Source organism: Mizuhopecten yessoensis, unplaced genomic scaffold (genome assembly GCF_002113885.1).
Source record: "Mizuhopecten yessoensis strain PY_sf001 unplaced genomic scaffold, ASM211388v2 scaffold3459, whole genome shotgun sequence".
Lineage (NCBI taxonomy): Eukaryota > Metazoa > Mollusca > Bivalvia > Pectinida > Pectinidae > Mizuhopecten > Mizuhopecten yessoensis.
The window spans coordinates 231-17919 of record NW_018405055.1 but is presented as its reverse complement, the minus strand read 5'-3'; the positions used below and the strand labels follow the sequence as shown (position 1 = coordinate 17919).

The 17689-nt window shown below is 34.6% G+C and overlaps 1 protein-coding gene across 2 annotated transcripts; it reads left to right on the top strand.

Moving 5' to 3' along the window:
- The first annotated feature begins 5737 nt into the window (after positions 1 to 5737).
- On the top strand, positions 5738 to 17506 carry LOC110447547 (lysosomal thioesterase PPT2-A-like). 2 transcript variants are annotated; one of them, XM_021493320.1, is made up of 10 exons: positions 5935 to 5985; positions 7561 to 7720; positions 9126 to 9279; positions 9821 to 9913; positions 10752 to 10806; positions 12755 to 12807; positions 13384 to 13467; positions 14536 to 14620; positions 15079 to 15133; positions 16149 to 17506. In XM_021493320.1, the coding sequence occupies exons 3-10, from the start codon at positions 9234 to 9236 to the stop codon at positions 16290 to 16292; spliced, it is 615 nt and encodes a 204-aa protein (XP_021348995.1). In that variant the 5' UTR covers positions 5935 to 5985; positions 7561 to 7720; positions 9126 to 9233; the 3' UTR covers positions 16293 to 17506. The 2 variants fall into 2 exon arrangements, with proteins under 2 accessions (XP_021348994.1, XP_021348995.1); XM_021493319.1 differs by lacking the exons at positions 5935 to 5985; positions 7561 to 7720 and adding an exon at positions 5738 to 5914.
- Positions 17507 to 17689: the final 183 nt, after the last annotated feature.

Sequence of the window (17689 nt, the reverse complement as noted above, 5' to 3'; positions counted from 1 at the left end):
TGATGATGTTGTTGATGATGATGATGTATTAAGATGATAATGGTGTATTACTATTGATGATGATTGACAAGGCTGATGATGATATTCAGTCACGATGAGGATGATGATGATGAAAGATATGACGATGCAAGAGACAAACCATGCAAATGGGAATTGTATGTATGTGGGTGTATGTGTGTTTATGTATTTATGTAATAAAAATGTCTTTAAAAATAAACAAATTATAAAAAAAAATAAAAAAAAAATATATGCTTTTTAACAATGAGTAACATCCGAGTTATTAGCATTACCGGAAGTAGAACGGATATATGGTACAAGCAGAGCAGCTATCCATTGTATATCAGTCATATGCATGTTTAGTCTAGTCACCCTGTGATAAACCTCAAACTAATTGCAACATAATGTATTTCTGGTTTTTCATACAGGCTGGTTTATACTGTGTTACAGAAAAAAAAATCCACTTTTGGGAAAATGCTTTTTTTCGCCCGAAAATAGGATCAAGAAAATAAGAATATTTGCTTAATGGACCAACATTGAAGTGTAAATATCAACCTCTTGTGTAACACTGAATAGGAGGAATTAAATGTATTGCAAGACCAATCAGTGTACAATACAGATTACCACCNNNNCCCCCCCCCCCCCCCCCCCCGGGAGCTGTTTTTAAGTCCAAATTGAACAATATTTCAATTTATGCATGTAACATTTTAACAATATCTTCAGCAAAATACTGAAAAGTGCTCTTAATCATTTTCTATGCAAGTTATTCTTAGCAAAAATGCCATCTTGGTTAAGATATCTCCAAATAATGAATGAAGTCAGGTTGATGAAAACCATCACTTCGTGCAAATTTGACTAAACCGTTAAAAATGGCTAAGTCCATGATTTTGGACAACAGAAATGTGAATATGTTTTTTGTGTTTTATCCGATTGCTAAATCTTTTGGCAGGAATTACTACCATAACATGGTCCTCTTGATTAAGGGGAAGTAAGGTTAAACTCGTATCTTATTATCTTAACAGATCAATATTTTTCTTTCACACAATAGAACAGAATGGGGGGATATGTAATTTTCAATAAGATGATGAAGTTGTATGAATGTTTAACTTCAAATTTATCTCACAAACACATCCGTTTTATCATTGCTTTACTGGCAAAATCATTTGTAAATCGGACAAAACATGTGCACAAAATAAAGATTTTCTTTGTTCAGAATCATGGACTTAGCTATTTTTTCAGTGTTGAGGCAAACTTGCATGAAGTTTTCACCATCAGAGTTTGGACACATTTGTACACTTATCTTACCAAAATGACCATTTCCAATAAGTTCTGCACACATACAAATGGATATAAAATGCCTGAAAGCATTTGCTTGTCCTTTTTCAAATTGCATGTTACAGAAATGGGTAAATTGTTTATTTTGGACATAAGTTAACACCAAATCGGCACAATTGGTCAAATTAGATGGTTGATATTTTTTTTTGTATGTGAATGTTGTGATTATAATGTTGTAAAAATGTCCAATTCATAGATGATATGTGATAAAATTTATTTTAAAGTATCTATGGAGTATATAAGATACCTTGGTGAAAACTTATGAGTTATTTCCGGATGTGTGTGTCTCATTCTTAAATTAACAAGGTCAATATGGCCTATATTTTGATCCTGTGAAAAGAAAACCCTTGTTCTGCGCATCCTTCCCTATTTCAAGAATGTAGTACACGTAATAGAACTATGGAAATATCTTTGGCAATTAATTATATGGCAATGTTTTATAAGATAACACGTTGTGTTTATAGGTGAAAAGTTAAAGACATGTTGTAAAACTTCAAGCTCACCTAGCGCGAGGTCTAGGTGCTATACACCATAATGAAGCGGAGAGAATTTTGACAAAATTCTAAACATGCAGGCGTGGATTACGAATTTCTACCAACATATTCCCCGGATCTCAACCCTGTTGAAAATAGCTTTTTAAAAGCCAAGATCATGCTAAAATATAGGTTTGCTGCTCTAGCAAAAGACAATTTCAAACTGGCGTTGATACGCTCGTTCGAGAGTAACACTGCAGCTGCGATGACATTCGTGGGTACTATATGTACTGTCGGCACACAGGTTATCTAAATGTGTAAATCTTTCTCAAGTACTCTGTATTGGTGAAATGTATGTAAACATATATCACATTGTACAATTACTTGTTATCGTTTTCGTGCCTTCATTTGTATTATGTAATTTACAAATATATATAGACAGATATGTAAGTTATTTAAGGAACGAGTTATTACCTTTCAGTGCAGCGGCCGGTATGGACAGTTTTCAAGCATGTGTTATATTCTTCATTTTGCCCTTTTGAAATCATAAATACCAGTATAGTTCACGAAAATGTGGATAAGTACACATTCAACGAAACATTCAAGTCATGACACATGGTTTGAAACATGTACATGCAATGTAAATTTTACATTTCCATAAACGTGTATGCGTAATCTTAAGTTGACAATGCGCGCAAACAGCATGTCTCCGAAAAAGATACAATATTGTACACTGCTTCTGAAATCAAGGACGACATCGACCTCAAACGTTCAATCGACCAATCGACGAGCCAGATGCAGTGAGTGACACGCTGAATCATTTTGAACACGGCTTGTTTACGGAGCCCTGTTGACGCCGTGACGATTTTGATTGTAATCTGGAATATGGTAAAACTTAATTATGTATAAATGTTTAATCTCCGGCAGCATCAGGGACTTTGTGCATGTGCACTCATTGGAAAGTAAAGAAGGGAAAGGGCCCATTTTCCTATATAAAAAAAATAATTAACACAAGGTCGGTGCCCCGAGCCATCATGGGTATCATGTATAAGATATATTGTATGTTCTTTCGGCCATTTTTTTTTTTAAATTCACTGACTTCTGCAGATCGGAAGATATCGGTTTGAAGTTGATGACTGACGGCCGATGCTCACCGTTATGCAACTCAAAAATTAAATATATTCAAATAATTGCACATATCTTTAAATAATTGAAAATAGGTACAATTTAATTATAGATACTAAATAATCTTCAGAACAGTTGAATTAAAGTTAATTGAACCTCTCAGTCAAATGCATCTTCAAAAAGTCCAATTTAAGCTATATTCAATTGAATTATACCTATATCTTTACATAATTATACATTTATTCATTTGTTTGAAGATAAATGCAATTATTTGAATACATATTAATTTGACGTTCCCTACACATTGGTAAGCTAACATGCACCGACTGCGGGCTGCAATAGATGTTAAGAGAAATGAAAAAATCTAGATCTGTGAGATTGAAATCATATTCACCATCATGAACACAGTTGAAGCCTCAAATACAACACAAATCATAGCAAGGTATATATGATATTTTATGTCTTTTAGAAGTCGTTTTGGACAGTGTGTCATTTGTTCCTTCTTGGAGAGAAAATCCACGTCTTTCATAAAATAATACATAAGTACAAACACATCCCCATTTGAAGATTTACTTTTAACGTTTTTTTTCTGTCGGAAAAGTGTTTTGCCGAACGTGCCCTGCCTTGGGGCAAGTTCGGACAGGAATTGCTGTTGGCATTGATGTGCACTGGAGTTAACACTGAAGTGAACTTGAGTTCACATCGATGTGCACTGGAGTTCATTTAAGGATTGACCTTCATTTTGACTGCTATACGGTAGTATGTTCGTTGCCAACTGCATTCATACCAACGTATACGCAGTCAAACTGAAGATCAATTCTTATATTTACATATTTTTCGTACTATGATGGTACACTCAGAATAAAGCTAACTCCAATACATTTGCTTTTATATTGGTACAAAGCCTCCGTAACGTGCGTAAATCCAAACAAATGAACAGCCTACAGCCTGCGACCAGCGATGGATCTCCAACGTTACCATTATGACGTCACAATGTAAATTACGTCATCAATAGGAAAAATTGGTCTCCAAGGAATCTCACTGCGTATACGGTAATTATACGCAGTCACGGTTTACACAGCTTCAATGGGAGCGAATGTAAATATATCAATATGCACTGGAGTTAACACTGAAGTGAACTGGAGTACATTTCAATGTTTTGTCAAGTGCACTTCCTTGTTCACTACGTGTGTACTATGAATTGCACTAGATACCAAGTAAAGTTTGCTCCCAACTGTAGCATGGATAGCCCCAAAAAGAAATTTCAATAAATTCGTATATTACAACAATACGAAAGTCAATGCTATGCTTTTATGCATGAGCCATGATGAGGGCCACTTTTCCTCATGAATATTAATGAGGGGCGGAGCATGTTTGATCACGTGATCATCAGAGTTTTTTCCGCGCCACCATGGCAACCAACAGAAAAACAATTGTTCCCAGGCTCATTTTAGTTACGTTTTTGGCGTATTTTAAGACAACTCTGTAGAATAAAATTAACCAACTGGTCACATTGAACGAGATTTATCAAAGATAATGATATGGGAGTTACATAACTTCTTAATATAAGGAAAAATATAGAATACTAGTAACACCAGGTGAAACTGTCAGTGACGCAAATAAGTAGCAATTCGGTTTATAGAAAGTTCGCAAACTAGAAAGAAGTCAAGTCAGGTCATGATTATCTTTCTACCCGCCCGGTCTCCCCTACTCTACTTCACCAGAGACCTACACATATATACGTCTCTAACTTCACCCTACCTGTTGGCATTTCTTTTCATTAATTATCGGCGATCGATGTGGGCAGAAGGTGGGCAAACAAATACATAAACTGTTTGAACAAAATATATATGATAAAATGTGTCAAATCACGAAACTAGATTGCTATCTAAGTCCGTGGTCAAATATATATATAAAAAACACCCTAAAACCACAACATTTTACAACATGTAAAATTACTCTGAACACCTTAGTTTAGGTCCACTGAAATATAGCTGTAACAAATTCTCAGGTCCCTGAGATAACCATACTCAAAAATTAAGTTTTGGCGGCGATTTCCAGGACCTAAAAATAGTTGCCTTTTGCCAAAGGTTTGGTTGAATGTATAATATATCTCCCGGGCAACCATTTGGGAGTTTGAAAACATTTTTTTTTTGATATCTTAGTTTAAAATGTCAAGGTTTGGCTCTTTTAATGTATTTATATATCAAAATGTATCAAATGTCCCTTGGGTTTTACCTAACTCATATAAGCATATAATTTGAATACAATTAACTTTTATCAATGCAAAATAAATAATTTCTATGTTAATAATAATATGTGATATCAAATATGTGCATTTTTTACGTAGTAGTTTCGTGGGTAACAGTTTCCTTATTGAAGTCTTGCATTTTTTTCGCTCAAAATAAATAGTTACCAAGATCTCCATTTTTGAGAAAATTGAATCATTTGTTTAACTAGAATAATAACTTACATGTAATTGCTGAACAAATTACCTGAAAGGGAAATACAATTTCAGCATATAAAGGACACCAACGCAACAGTGGGAAATGCAATTTTGAGTAAGAAATACTGGTAAACGATAGAAATCATTATGTTCTCCGCCCTTTTTTTTTTAAACGTTTTTGATGTCATAACCTTCACGATTTGCTTAATATAACAGAAACCCCCCCCCACCAAATTCTGAAAATTTTGATGTGTAAGTCACGCTTTCTGGACCAAAAGGCCTTCTGAATTTATATCATCCCACGCAAATGTTTCCAAACGTTCAACTGACGAGGTTGCAAGCGTCTGACTGACATTGAATGTTACTTTGTCTTTTGACAGTGAAGTACAATATCACGAATATGACTAGTCTACTGTTTCTGTTTGTGACGTTGTTTGAAGTTACCAGTCTGTGTCTATGCTACAAACCTGTCATTTACATGCACGGAATCCTTGCTGCACCTGATGAAGTAAAACCAATCTTAGACTTTATAGAAAAGGCAGGTACAAAGAAAGCCAGTTGAGCTGTTGGATGCTGTTCATTCTGTACTGATAGTGTCCGGTCCAACCGGTTTGTCTGTTTTTTAATATAACATAATAATTATCGGGTATAGATACTGGCGGACGTGCAAATGTTTATGCAGGCCTTGCGAGGCTTGTCGAGGTCGAGGCTTGCCTGAAAGCAGCATCGGGTTACTAGGTCCTACCGTATTTCTGACATAAACAGCGCATATCGGTATTAATCCTGCATTTGGATAACATCGTTGAATGCACTTCGAATCTACTTTCACTATCCTATATAAAAAATCAAAATTTTGTACTTCACTTACGTTATTGAAAATCGCCATATCTATTGCAACTTTTGGTTGAACAGTTTTAGGTTTTGAAAGTATTTCACGACCTTTGAAGCCTTAGAAAAGTCGGTACATCTAAAATCACGAAAATGTCAAAAAACGAAAAACGTTCAACCAAAAGTTGTTTATAATAACCATATAAATAGCGATTTTTAATAAAGATAGTGAAGTACAAAATTATCATTTTTTTTATAAAGGATAGTGAAAGTAGAATTGAAGTGCATTCAACCATAACATACAAAGATGTTACCCAAATGCAGGATTATTACCCATATGTGCCGTTGTGCCCAACCTGATAAACTGGTTCAACCGTCTGAACCATCTGGATGTTACACTCTGCACCCCTGGTATATGTGAAAGCAAAATTGAAGGCTTAGTGTACGTCGTCTAAATGATGGGACGAACACTACTGGTTCGATCCACTGGTGCTCGACACACTGATATGACGTGTATGTACTATTTACTTATATATATATATATTTGTTTCCAAACGTTATATGTTAACTAACAGGAAATAGAATAGTGTGCTTCCACCGGAGATCAAACCCGCGATCCCAGGTTCCTAGTCGGACGCCCTACCGCTGAGCTTAAAGGATATTCCCTTTAGCTCAAAGCTAGAAGGCAACCGTAATCCTATGTTAACTAAAATCTACCACATATATCACCTCATATCAGTGTGTCCAGTACCTGTGGTTCGATCCTTAGATGTTCATCAAACTAATCTCGCATACGTTTAACAGTAAAATTTACTGGCTTTGAAGTCGGGTGTCACTCCTCTGTAATCTTCAAAGGACAGATTTCAACCTTGCAATTTGTCTTCTTTTTTTTTAAAATCTGAGAGCAGTCAAATAGCTAACAGCTTGCTTTCTATTTTGCTATGACATATTACAGGTATCTGGTGCCCATACAGGTAATGGGTTGTTTCGCCCTAAACCCTGTTCGCACTAAGGGTTGTTTCGCCCTAAACCCTGTTCGCACTAAGAGTTGTTTCGCCCTAAATTCTGTTTGCCCTAGGTTGTTTCGCCCTATTTTAAAAAAAAATTCATATGCTAATATAATAATTAATATTCAAATGTATCAAATAAATTTATTGATGACTTTCTCCATTTATGTGAGAGCGGAGTCAGCTTTTCACAGCCGTCGTTTCTCGCTTAAAAATGAAACAAACACATTTTTTCTATGAAATTGATTTTAATGATATGGAAGACTAAGAAGACTTAATTTGTGACCTAAAACTTCTAAAATTGAAAGAAAATACCATACAATATTTCGCTCTAATATTTTTGTTTTAGGGCAAAACAACCTAGCGCGAAACAACCTAGGGCGAACAGGATTTCAGGCAAAACAACCCGAAACCGTCCACACCAGACATCTATATCTGTCAAAATGTCTAAAGTCTGGAGTCAGGGCCAGAGGAAACTTCGGCTAATTCCAGGGGTGCAGAGAGTTTAAGTGAGTGTAACCCATTGAGTATTAAGGATTGGAATAGAGGAGTGTACTTGGGATTTAAATTGTTGATATTAGAATTTAGAAGGCAGATCTTCCGGGAGGTTGTTGCAATCAGCAGTGGTAAGTGGGGGAAAATGACCTCAGTATTACACTGAAACTGGCAAACATTATTCACTGTTATTTGCTCTGGTTCAAATTTTTTTTTGGCCAAGACTTGATCTTCAGGTAGAGCAACAAGCCCCTTCACCATTTTATAGAGGAGACAAGTCGATGGTACCGTCTGCAATCTCTGAGTGATGATAGTTTCAGGGTATCCAGTATTGATGTCTCGCTGCTTTCTCTCTGGAAATCAGTTGTTATGAACTGGGCAGTGCGATGTTGTATCTTTTCTAAAGAATGGATGTAGTTTTTCTGGTACAGATCCCATATTGTTGAGCTGTATTCAAAGATGAATCTAATTAGCAACTTGTAAAGAACTGTTAACTTTAGTGGTAAAGGACAGTGTCGCAAATTTTGTTGTTAGGACCTGAGTGTGGAATTTTCTTTATTTGCGATGGTGCAGACATGAGCATCCTACTTCATGGTGTTGTGAATAACAACCCCTAAGTATGGATTCTCTTCAACTTCCTCAAGTATCTGTAGGTGCTAGGTGACCTGTATCGCAAAGTGGTGTTAGGATGTTTTGTTCCTCGAGATGGTTCCTGGGGTAGTGATAGATGATGAGCTCAATGAGTTTACAGTACACACATCTGAGTGACACTGGCCTGTAGTTACTTGGTAGGTGACATTTTCCTTTCTAAATATTGGGGTTATGTTGGCAATTCGCAAATCTTCTGAAAGTTCAACATTTGCAATGGATTGCCTGTGCTTCCAGCGAGTAGTTTGTCTCCCTGTTTCAGTGGGGCAATCCCAATATTGTTTTGCTTCCTGGCCTTTATATATATATCTACTGCTAAACGTTTTATTTTATTTTGCTCAATCCTTGATTGCAGTGTTTATTCCAAGACAGACTATTCAGCTACCGTAAAGCTTTTCATTTTTTTTCATTTCTGATGTGTCATTACTATTGTACACTTTACTTAATTTTGTCAACTAACTAGATGCTGATTAATTTTATTTCTTTATTCAGGCCTAATACACACATTCTGATTTTCATTAAAAGATGAAACATATGCCTGCTTTGCTACTAACAGGTAACCGAAATTTGCATATCTTTATAAAAAATATGAAGCCACCTTGATGGCTTTAGCAGGTTATCAGAATTATATCCAGACCAAAATAATAAACCCTGAGAAGGGTCATAAATAAATGTTATTTTTTCATCAGATATGATATATGTAGTATATATATATGTCTCTGATATAATTACTCAAAAATAAAAGATCAAATGCTTACTTGTATATGACAGATTCACCCTGGAACCAATGTGACAACCATTGATGCCTTCAGTGGATATGAGAGCTTACAACCGTTATGGACCCAGGTGTACAAAATCAAGGAAATTGTCACAGGCATCATGAATGAACATCCTGGTGGAGTTCATATGATATGCTTTTCACAGGGTTTGTTGTTCACTTTGAATAAATATCAAACATGCAAAAGTCTTGATGTTTTCATGTCTACCATATAGCAAGTGTGAGAGAAACACAGGAAGATTAAAATGGCATCATATATATCCAGGAATGTTGGGTCAAGAAATGTAAAAGCAAACACACTTTCAGTTCTAATTGTCTGGCACCTTCATTCTAAATCAATAAAAAGTGACATGGTTCTCCTTGTTGCCAGTTAAAGTCTTAGGTCAATTACACTAGATTCTATAACAGTTACCATCCCACAGCCACTCAGCAGGACCATTCTTCTATCATGAAATATTTATTCATATATTATATTTAATCTGAAGAGGATCCAGAATATAGCCTCAGTCATAAACATTTATGGAATTGTTTTATGCTAAGTTGAAGCAAATGAAGAAAGAAATGTAAAAATGGTGAAAGGTTCATTAACAATCTCTAAAATTGTGAAACTGAGAAGTTGGATAGTCTGTAACAAAATTTAAGGCAGATCAATAACACACACTGAAAATGAGGTTACTTTATCTTTTAGGTGGATTGGTTTGTCGTGGTCTACTCTCGGTAACCAGACACAATGTTGACACATTCATATCCCTGAGTTCACCACAGGCAGGCCAATATGGAGGTCAGTGTATTAGTCATAACTCAGTTTCATTTCCTTATTTTAAAATTGAGTAATCATATGTTACTTAAATGATGTAATTTCTGGTTTAAGTATAGATAATGTGTAGGGAAACGAAACATTTGAGTGAATGTGATAAGTTGTAACAAAAAAGGCATAAACAATTATATACTATAAGGGTTGGTAATGCAAGTAATTTTTCATATTGCAATGTATTTCAATATTCAAGGAAATGCATGTATTGCAAATAATATCGCAATACATATAACGTGTATTGTTTTCCTAGATGTTCAGTGAACTTGAAATCACTTTCCATAGAATAAATTTAAGTGAGAATCATTTAAGTAAGTTCAATAATATATTTAAAAATTATTTTACATGATATTGTAAATTTTCAAACCAAGCAGGCTTAATTTGGAAAACATTAATTATTTTTTGACATTATTTTTGTGAAATTATTTCATAACTTTGCCTAAACCAACTGAAAATTATTGTAATATTTATTGTTTAAAATGATATTGCAATATATATATTGATAAGCAGTCACATAGTAAAACATATTGGTAATTGCAATGTTATTTGCCGACCCCTAACAGTATGTGATGAATACATATTTAAATTGCATATAATTGGATAAAGTGTTAGGAATACAACAGTCAACTGCTGTTAAGATCCAGCTTATTGTGTCCTTGAAATGATCAGACCAAAACAATCTAATTTTGACTTGAGTAGGAGAAAATTTCTCCTGATTCATTCATCTTGAAATGTTTTGTTTTAGCATAATTTATGGAAAGCAGCTGTACCATGTTACTAAATTGATATATAATGCCTTTTTTTCCAGACACTGCCTATCTGAAGTATCTGTTTCCACATTTTGTAAAAAAAGAAATTTACAGGTGAGCTGAGCTTCTTTTTTAAATTAAATTTAAACAAAAAAATTATTACAAAATATGGTATTTGACAAAAATAATTTCCTCATTTTCTTGACTTTCTAAGTTCTATATTTCCTCTAATAACACCTTTTGACTGCCTTTTTAGGTTACCTCACCATAGGTCATGGTAACCTATTGTGATAGTCTTTTGTCCGTTGTCGTGCGTTAACTTTTCCTTGTTAACACGGTAACTTCAGTAAAGGTAAATCGAGTTTGATGAAACTTTGTATGCAGCCATATATCAATAAGATCTCGGACGAGTTTGAAAATGGGAATTATTTGACTGTAACTAACAGAGTTATTGCCCTTTGTAATATTATTATTATTGGACCTTGTGAACACAATAACTTGAGTAAATGTTAACGGAGTTCAATGAAACTTTGTCCGGTAATTATTTGACGGTAACCTGCAGAGTTATTGCCCTTTGTCATTATATTATTATTTGTCCCTATGATGTTGATTGACATTACACAAGAATGGATGTAAATGCATGTGGTACACCTTTTTTTTTCATTCATGACGCATTTGTGCTACTAACAAGGTGCTATTAAAATTTTGTGCCTTATTTAATATATCATTGATTTACGCTTTTACTTGTTTCTTTTAACCAAGAACAGAAGACATACAGTTACCAAGTTTGTTCAAAACAGACCCCTTGGGTCAAAATTGGAGTCACACCCACTTATTTCAGTTATCATGTACACAGGGTCCAACAATAATAGAATTACCAAGGGAAATAACTATGTACGTTATGGTCAAATTCGTCCGGTATTCAAACTCATCCACGATCTCATTGATACAAAGCTGCAAACAAAGTTTCATCAAAATCGGTTCATATTTACTGAAGTTATTGTGTTCACAAGGAAAAATTAATGGATGATGCAGCAAGGTCACTCGGACCGACAAAAAGTATGAATTGGCCCCTGGATGACAGTCCTAATTTGAATCGGATGTCAGGTGAACGTTAAGGCCCATTGGCCTCTTGTTTAAGGTAGTTATGGTCCTTTATGCAAAATAACTTTTCCGCAAAATCATCTTAACCAACAGGCAGATTTTATTGAATCTTCACTTGAATGATCAGGATATTATGCTTTTGTGCACTGGCATTTTAATTTCGAATTGCAACACTTTTTAAGGGAGTTACGGTCCTTAATGTGAAATAACTTCTCCAGAAACCCCAAGGNATTATCTCTAGTGTTCCTGCAGTGATGTTTCTGAAATAAATACAGTCAAGGTTCCAGACTTTTTTCCACAATTGTAAAATGTTCATTCTTATAGTCTTATATCGATAAACTCAGTGAAGTTATTGTTTGACTTTGGCCTCGTTTAATTTGCCTTACTATGACCATAAATAGTTTATTATCTCTAGTGTTCCTGCAGTGATGTTTCTGAAATAAATACAGTTTGTTAAGAACACCATGATAATGTAAAATATTATAGGTGGTGATCCTAGTTGGAACATGATTTTTTTTCTTAAAAATTTACAGTGCATGTCATTAGATTTAAGATTGTCAGTCAATACTTGATGATTATTCCATCCAGGTGACCGTTAAGGCCTATGGGCCTCTTGTTTAATTTATTTGTTAATGTTTACAACTTCTACAATAAAAGTACTTGTCCAAGTTGATACAAGGCACCACATTCAGGGCTCACAGCTGGTCGACCCGAGTGATATTGGAGATTGTAACCCCTGGAGTTAGCATATTTGATTGTTCCAGGGAAATAAAACCAATTTGGATTGAAGTTGAAGATAATGAGAAAAACATCAAGTGATAGATCTATACTTACGCTATTTTCTCATTAGTCTTTGTTTTGTTTTTATTTCATTTTGCAGAACTCTTCATAATAGTGTTTAATATATAATGTCTGGTATGAGTTGGTAATGAAAATCCATCATTTTCTTCCATTCTAGGTATTTCTACACCAGTTTTGGACAACATTGGTCTGTTGGTAACTATTGGCATGGTAAGAACATGTGGTTTCTATTTTAAGTGTCAATTAAAACATGTGTCTTCTTTTCACAATCAGCCGAGTCTACAAGTGGATAAGTGATTGGTTTACATATTTCGGATGGCTTGGCCTACCATCATCAGAATCAGCCGAGTATGATAACGGATGTTTTATTACAGACTTCTCTTACTTGGTCAATATGTGTGTTTTGTATGAGTCGTATTCATTGTATAGGGCATTTTGTGTACATTATTTATATACCTGCATGGCAGTGTGAACATATAACATATTTCTGTATACTGTGTCATTCTGAAATAACGAAAATGATGACTTCACCTTGTATTGTGTATATATGACTATACACTCACAAAACTTCTTAAGGTAAATATGAAATCTTAGAGATAGCACTAAGGAAAAATTGAATGCAGGATGTATGTCCTCTGCTAGTGAGCAAGTTTTTAAGTACCGCGTAAGTAATAATTATTTATCCCATTGATGTACATTGATTTCTTCAGTTATACTTACATATAATGTACTAGTGCATGCTACATTTAAATAACCTTTAAAAGTACCAGAACATGTTTTCCATAGATCCACATCATGAAGAACTATACAGAAATCAGTCTGTGTTCCTGGCACTGCTGGACAATGATACAAACTCGGCACACAATATAGGTAAGAAGGATATTACACACATGTGTAAGAAATAAGAAGCTCCAATTTACTCATGAACAATAATGTACTATCCTAAATTGTCACAGTGGTCTTTTACAGCTCCTAGCATAGTTGTGATTCTCAATTTTTTAGTTGAATAATGAAAATAACTGAGATGACTGTAAAAAATGTGATTTGTCTTATATACATGTACATATTTAAATGCATGAACAAATATGGTACTGTGTGATATAGTAGTCTGTTTGTACAGGTTTCAATATTAAAGACACACTAGTACAAAGGCTGTCATGATCAATCTCTCTAAAATGTTGCAGCATTATTGGCCAAGACAAATGATGAACCCTCCTGAATTTTAAGGTCAAAAGGTCAAGGTCATAGTTGAAAGTTATAATTTTCTGGCAAGCAAAGACTGTTTATTCAATCACATGCACACAAATCTTTGTATACATTGTATGAAATACACTGGTAAGGCAAGTCAAACGAATGAACTTTATCCACAATCATACATTTTCTGTTAGGCACATGTAGTTGACATCAATCTAGTGACCACTTTTTTAGGGGTCAAGGTTACCATTATTGTTACTTATGGAAGATCTTTGTTGTCAACTATCAAACCATTGAATATCTGAATAGCTTTTGATCAGACTTTGAACCAGCTCTCAGAAAAAGCTGTCAGTCTTTTGGAATGTTACAGTCAAATTTGATTGTTTACATGTGGGATTAGAAATATATATGTATGCATTTACAATGAAAGTTCTTATCAGAGAAAGAGAAGAATGAATAGCTAACTGTAAGCCTTCCATTTCACTGTCATGTTTGAAATGTGCAAAATAGATATGTGATATATTGTGGCAGAACTCGTAGATTTTGGAAGCACTGTACCTTCAATTAGTTGGTAACATCCTTGAACACCTTACCCAGGTAAAATACTTAATCTTGTAAACAACTATTGTTAGGATAGAAGTTAATTTCACCAAAGATATGCAGAGTTCGCAATGTTTTAAACAAATTAAATAATTAAGTCTAAATTAAACTTTTATAAATTCTGATAAAAACTTTCACTTGTAGATTTCAAGAATAATTTTCTACGCCTAAAGAATCTGGTTTTAATTGGTGGACCTCATGACCAAGTGATTACTCCCTGGCAGTCGAGGTATATTATAAATACTTAACTCTTTTGTTACCTCAACTCTGGTCCTGAATCTATACTGCATATCATTGCTAGGCTTAACCAGGCACATATAACAAAATGGTGGATTATCTATATATTTTAATCAGACGAGCGACTCTTCTGTAAGAAGTTAACAGGTAACAGTGAACCAATGTTATCATTTTATAGACGCATCTTTATTTCACAACGTTATAAATAGCTGACAGCTGATTATGACCAAGATATTTCAAGCTACTTCATATCTGGAGGGGAAATGACTGATTTAAACATTTCCAATGTGACTTTCCTAGTCTCTGTTAGCTGATCCACTGACAACTCTCATCCTTTTAGTCTGATTTACCCTGAAACTTGGCTTAACAGTTAGTAATACTCTATTGCTAATGTTGTGGGTGAACTTCCTTTCTTTGATTTGAAATTATGATAAATTTTATTCTTTGCAGTCAATTCGGATTCTTGAATGGAACAGAACATATCTTAGAAATGCGGCAACAGCAGGTACGCCATTGGCCTAAGACAAAGACTTGGACAGACCATACACTTTTATATAGTGTTGTGATATTTTGACACATTTTCATGATCATCAGGGGTCAGATGTGTTACTCTAAAACAGCTTCTTCTACTAAGTCATAATGCCTGAAGTCATGCTCGTGGAAGATATTCCTCTTAATTGGTAGCTTTCATGGGCACTTTAACATTAGTCCCTATGGTAGCTCTCTGGGGCCTCAGAAAATTTGATAGATTTTATGGGCACATTACAAGTAGTTCCTTTGGTAGCTCTATAAGACTCATTACCAGCAGTCTCTTTGGTTGCTTTCCTTGGCTCATGAATACCATTAATCCCATTGGTAGCTTTTCTGGAGCTCATTACCAGTTACCCCGAGGTTTGGTCTCTTGGGTTCAAATGGTCTCTTGGATAGCTCTCTGGAGGTCATTACTAGTAACACTTGGGTAGCTCTCTGGAGGTCATTACTAGTAACCCTTGGTAGGCTCTCTGGAGGTCATTACTAGTAACCCTTGGTAGATCCTCTGGAGGTCATTACTAGTAACCCTTGGCAGATCCTCTGGAGGTCATTACTAGTAACCCTTGGGTAGCTCTCTGGAGGTCATTACTAGTAACCCTTGGTCTTTACAAATAATCAGGATATAATCTTGTGATGATTTTGTTCACGGGTCTTGGAGATAAATTAAATCAACTGTAAAGTAGTTTGTGTTTAATTCTAGTGATCATCTCGGTACAAGATTCAGTCTTCATAATTCCATTAAATTTACTATAATATACCAAATTGTACTGAATTAGGTACCTGACAGTGTTAGTCAAACCAGGTGACCGGGATGTCATTTTGCACTTTTAATGTGACGCCATGCCCATTGTATATATATGCTCATATTTCAATTGGTAACCTAGAAAGACTTATTGGCAAAATAGTTAATTCTGTTTCATTTTGAAAGTTTCATTGCTTGCAACCTTTTAGAAATGAAGTTAAGGATTAGTAAATCATCTTTGTTGCAGTTTTATGTGAAGGACTCCTTTGGATTGAAGACATTGGACAGAAGAAAGGCAATCCATACATACACTATACCAGGGATAGAACATGTGATGTGGTACCGAGATCAGAAAGTATTTGACTGTTGTATCAAACACTGGCTCACATAGATAAAATGAAATCTTGGGATAAAACACACACACTGTTTTGTTGAAGACTGACTTGAAGTTGGTCATTGTTTTAAGCAACTAGTCTGATGAGATATTGATCTGAGATTAATGATTTGTAGTTATTGTTTTTTTCTTTCCTATATATTTATTCATCAAGCACTTGTAAAATGATGAAGAATTGATGTGATCAGAAGATGCTGGGAACAAATAGTCAACCCAGGCACGATTTTATTTTCTTTGAAGTCAATCAGTATAGTCACCTCATTGAAACACCGTTATGGTCTGTTCCATCTTAAAATCTGAGTCGGAATTGTAAATGTCTGTATAGTGAATTAATCACAAGTAGGTTTTGATAAAGTTTGTAAACTATTGATCAACTGTCATCTGTCTGAAGACAAAGGTGATCACTTAACATTGTCATAAATTTTGAAGAATCTGTATTTCCTCTACGTTTTTTGATATGCCTTATGAATATGTATAAGCCTACGTCAGCAGGTATCACCATATACCGATGCTTATATTGTGTTTGTACCTCTACAACAGTTTAAACATTCCATACTTTTACCTTCTGTCGCTGTTAGCATGGGTATACACCTAAATATGTATAGTATGTCTTGTACACTATGTTCTGTTAATATTTGTAGAAATTATTATTGAAATTAAATATCATGTATATTCAGGTTAATAACAAGGTCACATTTTAGATTGATCATATCATGATCTAGACATACAGTTTAACAATTGTGTAAATATTGTGTCTATGTCGATTGTATTACAGGTGCACGACCTAAAAACTAGACTATACAGTGGATCCATCAAGTTAGTTTAAAAAAAAAGTAGATTTAATTTTCAACAAGCTAACATTCAAGTAATATTTTTCTAAATAAAAGCATTTTGAAAATCCAAATTTCTAGAATACCTATGGCAAGAATATCATGTATGCCTCGCTGTGATTTTACATGTGTGATGCTGCTGCTTGCTTTTACATTAATTGTGTGTTAGACATGTGCTTGTTATTACAACTTGTTACGAATACCCCACCTGTACTACCATAGGGAATTATAGGTTTGCCCTCCATCAACTGGTGTGTCACTTTGTCCGAGACATATATCTGATATACTTCAACTACTTTTGAGGACAACTCGTACACATTTTACACCTTTGTGTGCATACACTTCACTAGTTATTTGACTGATGAAGGTGACAGTGTACATAATGTACTAGTCATTGAAACGTCACATATAAACACCTTTTGTTTGTGTTACATGAATCTTTTCACAATCCTGTAACATGAAAAGTGTAACACTAATAAATGTTTGGAATATATGTGGTTTATATTATGATATATATTTCATATGAAATGCATTTATTATTTCTTAATTTTGTTGTAGATTCAG